This window comes from Schistocerca serialis, chromosome 1 (genome assembly GCF_023864345.2).
Source record: "Schistocerca serialis cubense isolate TAMUIC-IGC-003099 chromosome 1, iqSchSeri2.2, whole genome shotgun sequence".
NCBI classification, from domain to species: Eukaryota; Metazoa; Arthropoda; class Insecta; order Orthoptera; family Acrididae; genus Schistocerca; species Schistocerca serialis.
Window position 1 is genome coordinate 827,338,515 of NC_064638.1, and position 8,272 is coordinate 827,346,786.

The 8,272-nt window shown below is 38.2% G+C and overlaps 1 protein-coding gene across 2 annotated transcripts in view; it reads right to left on the minus strand.

Annotated features, from left to right (window-relative positions):
* The window catches only part of LOC126484606 (ralA-binding protein 1), a 124,660-nt gene extending 117,247 nt beyond the window's left edge, over positions 1–7,413 (minus strand). Inside the window, exons 1-2 of one of the 2 annotated variants that reach the window (XM_050108185.1) lie at positions 7,273–7,413; positions 165–262 (exon numbers count right to left, since the gene is read on the minus strand). In XM_050108185.1, coding sequence (XP_049964142.1) covers positions 165–249 — 85 coding nt within the window. In that variant the 5' untranslated portion in view covers positions 250–262; positions 7,273–7,413. Of the gene's footprint in view, positions 1–164; positions 263–7,187; positions 7,207–7,272 lie in introns of those variants that run through there. The other variant, XM_050108194.1, reaches the window with a different exon arrangement.
* Positions 7,414–8,272: the final 859 nt, after the last annotated feature.

Genomic DNA, 8,272 nt, shown 5'->3' on the forward strand with positions numbered 1-8,272 from the left:
TGAGCGAGTGTTGGCTACTGTCAACCAACTCATGTTTCATCTTCTTCACTTTCCACCATTCATCATAACAGCTGCAGCACGCAACAGAAATGCCCTGGTATACTGTAAGTGTACTTTTACTAGCATATGCATTAATTCTCATTGCCTGCTACAGAAATACTTACAGTCACTTTCATTACTCTTCTTTCCTGATTCAGATGCGTAAAGTCCTGGAAAATCTTTTTCAACATCTGGGCTTTCAAATTCCATTCTTCACTATCTCCTGGGAAGAGAAAAAGACTGAGTTCAGCCAATGCAAAGTAAAAACTTATGTAAAATAAAATCACAAATTTCACTTTAGGCCCATATAGAAAGCACATGGCAATATTCAGTATTGACTATTATCTTCATGTTTCTGTTTCTGAAAATACAATAATACAAGAGAAGCATCTAGTTTTTACTCCAGTTTAAAGACTTTCCAATACAGAATAATAAATATTTTCAAACTTTTAAATAAGGAACGCAGGTTGCAATTTAACAAGTCATTGATTTCCCACTTACCAGAAATAAAATGTAAGCTCAGGTTGAACTGGGGTGGGTCAGGAAATCAGGCATGCCATTCTAAAGGAACCATTCTTGCAAGTGATTAAGGTGTAAGCACTGCCCCTGTTGTCTATTTTGCTTGTATCTTGTTTCTAGATCTCTGATACATCCTAAAAGACTGAACATTTACATCTCCTGATACCCTAATCATGTAGCATGTCATTTAGTAATAACGAAACCTTCATTGTCTTTATCGCTACTTAAGACAGAAGGTGAGGATACATTCTTCAATTGTTTAAACAGGAATATCTAAGGCAGAGTTAACAGTCATAAAGATGGGAAAAAGACAATATTTTATCTCCAGCATTCACAGCACTGCAGCTGCTACTTTGTCAGTATAAACTGACGAACATTTAGTAGGAAAAAGAAACATGAAATGATAAGAAGTACGAGTAGCAGTACAAGTGAAGCAGTTTAATTGATATTAATGTTTTCTTAAGAACAGAATTTAATATTCAAGTCTTAATGTAAATATATTAAAATTTTTAGGGTACTTTTACTCCTGGCAATACTTTATGTACTTGAAATATTCCAAGAGACACAGTTGCTAAAATTCGATATTAAATTGTCTGAAAAGTGTTGAGGGAGATAACGGCTCATATACAATGTTAAACTGCAGTTCCTCTGATCACTGACAAGTAAGACCCTCCTCACACCACCAGAAGAAAGTAAGTATGGTATATATTACTACCAACAGGGCAAAATTTAGTGCAGAATCAAATTTTCTTTTATTCTTTCAAATGTTCCATTAACAGAAGAGACAAATTTTAGAAACCTAACCTGTATACTAGATTAAAAATAAACTCTCTCTATACTGCAACAAACTATTTGTGTTACATCAGGTAAATGTAGTGATGTAATTTAGTAAGAAAACCACGGTTCTTTAAAAAATTAGCTGCTTCCTCAGTTATTTTAAATACAAGCACATTGGTGGATAAGTTAGTTCCCCCATCTCCCTCCCCCAAGAGACATCACCCTACTTGATAACATAACTTCTAGACTTGCCAATAGTCTCAGTTCAGCAAGGAAGGGAGTCCACAAGTTTCTTTGGTATGCCACATCCAACCGAAGCCACTTACTAATGATTAAATCCTGTAGAGCTGCTGGGTTGTGAGGACGTTGACTGGTATGTTTCACCTACAGTTCCACATAGTCCCAAACAAAGTCTATGGGAATTAAGATACATGATCTAACAAGCCAGTCTAGACATGATAAGAATGCCCCAGTGTTTGTCAAACCACAAATATACGTGTGTTTTAACATGGCTGTTAACATCTAAGAAGGCAGGTGTGTCCATAGATACCTCTGACGAAGATGCAGAAGAAGGGGCAATAATTGGTCACCCTGAATGTTATATAAACATCATGGTTCATTTTCATGGTAAGCTGAATGAGAGAGCCCAACCATTGTACACAAAGACACCCCTGAGCCATCAAAGAACCATCTCCACCATCAACTTCCTGCCATGACTTGTGTCAGTAGTGGAGGTGCAAATGTCTGCCTGGTACCAGCTCTGCATCAATCTGCAATGCTCCAAAGTAGCAAGTGCACTCTTTTATGGGGTGAGTAATATTATTTCCAATCAGCTTATTACATAGGCCTATTCTCCTTGTCAGTAAGTCCATCTCATCCTGAGGCCTGTGCGACCTGCTCCTCCCTTCCAGCCTTCCCTTATCCATCCATCCTCTTCTCTCTAGGGAGAGTTTTTTCTACCCCTTCTCTTTTACTCCTCTTCTTTTATTCATCAATTTGCAATCCTCAAAATGTTGCCTTGTGATGGTAAGTACTGATCAATTATTCCATCTGTCTTTAATTTTACATATTAAATGCTTTGCTGCTCCTCTCCTTCTAGCAATGTAGTGCTTCAACTCTCATCTACAGGATAATAAAAGCAAGAATTAAGGGAGCATTTTCTGCAACAGTACTAAAAAATTTCAAATTATTGATTATGAGAAGGATTCGGTGCAACTCACCATAAAGGTGGCACATTAGGTGGCATTCCTTGTGGTACAAGGTGTGTAAATATATGATTAGTATGATTAATTCATCCAAATAATTGAGTTGCAGACAGGCACAGCAAAAAGACTTGACACACACACAGCTTTCAGCCAACACTTTCTTCAGAAAAGAAAGGAAGAAAATACCCCCCCCCCCCCCACACACACACACACATTCAGATGACCAGACACACCTCATACACACACATGAACGCTATCACCTCACACACATATGAACACTGTCACCTGCCACTCTGGCCAGACTACAACTGTGTTTAATGAAACTGCTTTCATTCAACATAATAGCTGCAGTCTGGTCAGATCAGCTGGTGATAGTGGTCATAAGTGCATGAGATGTGCCTGCTCGTTGAATGCGTGTGTATGTTTTCCCTTCTCTTCTGAAGAAAGGTTTTTGGCTGAAAGATCAGTTTGTAACAGTCTTTTTGTTGTGCCTGTCTGTAACTCAAATTATCATCTTTAATGTGGATAGCAATCTATCCTTTTCATAATTGTTGATATTCCAACCTGAACTTCCTTTGTTTAAAATTCCAGATCATTTTGTTACAATAACTGTTTGCCTCATTTCGAAACTTTATCTGTTCAATTGGTGATATTACAATATTGTTAAGCAACAATCAATCTTTTCTGATGCAAAGCTGCTTTTCCCTATTTGTTGATTTGATTTTCAAACATTGTAATGACTATACACATCGGCTGTGGTGACAGTTGTACTGAGGTAGAGAGGAGAGATTCAACCCCATGTCTCTGTAAATCATCAGTTTCTGATATTTTCTACCATTTAAAATTTTTCTCATACCTAAACAACTTTTTAGTTTTTGAAGATTACATACACTGAATATATGTTCATAAGTACACATAAATATGTTTACTGTCCATGCGGGTTTTAAGAGATCAGAATATGGAAGATGTAAGCTCATTTAACTGAATTTTCTTGTTGCACATAGTTTTTATAAACAGTGAAGCGAAAATCTGATGTGAAGTCAGAGTTTTCCAAGCTCACTGCTCATATATTAGAGTGATGATAATATTAACATATTTGCATACACATTTATTAATATCTGCATCAGTACAGTTGTTTCCCATTCTTTCAAATCAGTATTACATACTATCTCTCACAACAATGAAAATAAACAATTTTTGACAATATAATGCAACTGGATAGATAAAATGATCTACTCACCAAGTGGCGGCAGGAGTAGACACATATAAAAAAGGTGCAAACTTTTGGAGGCAGAGGCTGCTTCTTCTGGCCGAAGGGTTGACGGGAAAGGAAGAAGGGTGAAAGAAAAGGACTGGAATGGTTTAAGAAAATGGATACAGTTCATAAAAGTCACCCACAACCCCAGTTCAGAGGAGACTTGCTCGACAGGATGGGAAAGAGAGACCATTATCCATGGGCAGTGACAACTGCTAATTAGATTTATGTTTCACATTTCACTGTAAATATGTGTGACTTTGTATTGTTTGTGTAAGATAATGGAAGAACAATACAAAATGAGTGTGTGACAAAGAGTACACTTGTGGAGGTGAATGAACCACACAAGCAAGACCGCATATCAGTATAAAACATAAGCTTCACTCTGATAAATAGAAAGTGAGAGCTAGTGTAGCAACAAAACTGACAAATTGTTCCAACTTGGAAAGAGTTCTATCAAGAAAATGTGTTTACCATATTTTCTTTACGTATCTGACTAACAAGGAGCTCCTTGAGTAGGCTACGAGGTTTCAAACGATGTTTACAAAAAAAGAAATGATTGTATGGCATTTATTGGCTGGGATATCCACTTCGGGGTTCGACCGCCATATTGCAAGGCTTTTTAGGTGACACCACTTTGGCGACTTGCATGTCAATGATGATGAAAATAATGATGAAGGACACAAAACACCCAGTCCCTTGTCGGGAATCGAACCCGGGCCCCCTTGCATGGCAGGCGGTGACACTATCACTGCGCTACAGAGGCGGACATTGCCCCATGTATTTTCTACCATGCAACCACAATATTGGCTGCTAATGGCAACAGGGGGCATGACTGGAGGTATCCAATGGCGATCACAGCATGACGCTACAGAGCGTAGTTGAGCTGCTTAGTCAACGATTATCTGACAACAGTGCTAGTGATGTTGATACGAAGCAAAGCAATTGCTACTATAAACAACGCAAACATTACATTACATGTACAACAGTTGGCGAGGAATTCAAGGTATTTCACATAGTGAGAAAGAAGTGGCAGATGAAATATTAGTGTTTCTGCAAGATGAGGCAATGGAATGTGTGGTCATATACATGCTTGACGGTGTGGACAATGGACATGAGGTGTGCAGTGATGATGATACATGCTTAATAAGTGAAAGTGATATTGAAACAGCTGTTGAGCCATGTAATTCATCACCCTTGTCGGACAGGGAGCCACAAATCCCGTCAGCAGTGAAACATAGTAAAGGACAATCGTTGTCCAAGGAGCAGGTACTAAACATAATTCTGTACGTCAAAGATCATGCACCACATAAAAAAAAGAATTATGAACAGATTTCAAATAAGTCCACAGCAATATCACCAAGTAGTGCATAAGAAAAACTATGGATATTCAAGGGAGAACAGGGCACACTTGTTACAAAAACTGGTGTTTGTGCATTTCAAGGATGCTCTATACAATTCACGGGATGTGTATGATAGTGACCCACTGTGTTATATACATTTCAAATTGCATTTGTCATAGATTACAGTGACTTCAAGGGAAGCATTGGATGGTTGTGTAGCTTCGAACAATGCTAAGGAATTGGAAGACGTAAGACAACGAAATTTCATGCAAAGTGTCAACTAATGATGCACAGCAAACTGCTGAATTGGCTCAAAAATTTGTTGATGAGATAAACAAACTCATCCCATTGCTAGGAGGGAATTTGTTCTCAACTCCAACTAACTGGGATGTGAAGAGGAAATGCATATGAAAGGAATCCTGGAAATATGAGGAACCAAGAGAGTTGCATCAAGATCAGCTAACATCAATGCCTTCATGCATTTATATACAAGTATGCCGACTGTAAATGTGGATCGTAAATTGGCTGGAAAGTTATTTATTGTGCTGTGAGAGGTTTGAGGTGCTCTGTCACATATTATTTTTTTCTCATGTTTGTGACCTTGCAACGGCAGTAGCCAACATTTAGGCCTACATCAAAGCAAGTAAGAGTGGGAAAATGTGTGTAAGAGAACTATAACTATGGTAAGAGCACTACTTTTGACCAATTGCTGGTCAAAATAACTTGCTTTTGCTTGATGCCTGGTCTACGGATAAAAATAATACTCCTTTAGAGCAAACCATCCCTCCTGAAAAGTGTGTGACACTGCAGTTCACACCATCTGGAACCACTAGGCAAATTCAGCTTATGGATGTTTATTTTTTGCCCATGACTATAAAACATTATCTACAGTTCCATCTTACAGGATGGCCAATTTCACAATAAGCTCCACAAGAGACTGTTTTACATGTGGTTATATGCCATAAATTCGATCAATTCTCATCACCCTGTTACAACAATATGATTATACATGCATTCTTTAAGAGTATACATAGCTCAGCATCCCGCAGGTTTGTAAATCCCAAGGAGGTTGCCTTCGATCTTGATGGTGCAAACCTTTGTGATCACTGTGGTGTTCCATTTTTCATCATCCAGTGTCATGGTGCAAGTTAGGGGTTTGTTTTTAACATTTCTTGAATGTCAACAATGTCCATTTTGTGAAGAGTAATACATACATTCAATAATATGGTTGATTGCTGCACCTACCAGACACTCATTTTCTGTCGCCCTCCTGATGCACATTATGGTAAGTCATTAGCAGCTACTACTGTTCCTCTCATAATTGTTAATACAACACTTACAACTGAGCCTTACTAAAGAGTGAACTTGTAATCTAGCGCTCAAGGGGAGCCTTGTAAGATCTGGACCTTTGCCTTTCATGGACAGCTGTCTCCACACTGAGCCATGTATTGAAACCTCACATACTAACCAAAGCTTTCAAAATGAAGACAGGAAGAAGAAAGATTAGCATTGAACAACCCACTGGCAACGAAATCATCAGATATGGTGCACAAATTCTGGTTTCATTCATTCACAGACCATTCCATACTGTAAGCTACTTCTGTTAAACATACCAATAACTAAAGATGAATTATCCTGTGTGATATTCAATATGTACATGGAGGCAGTAGTAGAGAAAACTGAGTACGGGTATGGAAAAAATTAAAATTCGACAAGATATAAAAACAGGTTTGCCAATGACGCCGTAATTTGGTCAGAGACTGCAAAGAACATGGGAAATAAGTTGAACGGAATGAATAGTGACTTGAAAAGTGATTGCAATATGAATACCAAGTGTATTTGCATGTAGTCTAATTAAAGAGGGTGAACCATTACAAGCATTATATAGGCGAGTTTTGGTTTCTGTGAAACAACATAACTTACTACGGCAGAAATTGAGAGAATACGACACGCAACCTTGCAACAGCACCACTGTTTTTTTCAAAGACATGAGAAATACTTATCATTAAACATAATTTTATGTATTACAAAGCAAATTTCTGAACTTACAAAGTGAAATTCGATTACCCACTATATTACTCGATTGTATTTTCTTTACAAGGAATCAAAAGTAATCTAGAAAGTTAAAACACACCTTTACTAATGTACTGTCACATGTCTCTTGCCGCCCCCAATCAGCTGGTCATGAGCACTACATGTAAACATAAACAATTTTTGAAATCGATACTTTGGGCATAGTCGACGTTGTTCGATTGACCTGGACTCGGTTACAAGGTGTTCATGTGCCGTATTTATAGTGTTTAACGATGTCTCGCAGAAATCGAAAACATGCTTGAGACCTTCAGAAATTTTTATCTTCATAAAACCAAGTTTGATTATAAGAGTCCTCAGCAGGCTTCTACAATAAATTTTCATATGCCATTTCTTTCCTTAATATGGCGCCGAATATGAAGTTACGAGCTTAATAGGTTTGTAAATACAGTTAATAATTCCGGAGAAATGTGTTGGAAATGACAAGGCTTTATGTATACCATGAAACAGAGTGTATTTCGCGTAACAGAATAACAAAATGGCGGAAATAACAAACACTGAGAAGCATATAAATGCAGATTCGAGTGCTGCAACTACTTGCGAAAACTGAGGACTTATATCTGCACCTGCGAAAAGCGCACGACGAAAGATGTCATGTTCGTAAAATTTAATATCATTATAGATGTGCTAATGAAAACGCCAAGCGTAAAATGGGGGTGTGCAGTAAATGTGACGATTAAACGTATTGGAGAGTGGGGCACTATGAACCACGAGGCATAATGAATCATATAGCATGATTTCGGTATAAGGTGGTAAATTATTTTTTTCCTCTGTGCATATGTTGTCAGTACTGCTCTACTGACTGCCATTTGTTACCTGCAGGATCTAGTTCTTGCCATTAGTGTTGCAGTGGCGATATCGCAGATCACGTAAGAAACAGATTGACCGTCCTTACGGCGGAACAGGCAACCGTAAAAATAGTTTTCCCGTCATTAGAGACGGAGCGCAAGCTCGGGTTAGGGAAGGATTGGGAAGGAAATCGGCCGTGGTCTTTCAAAGGAACCATCCCGGCATTTGCCTGAAACGATTTAGGGAAATCACGG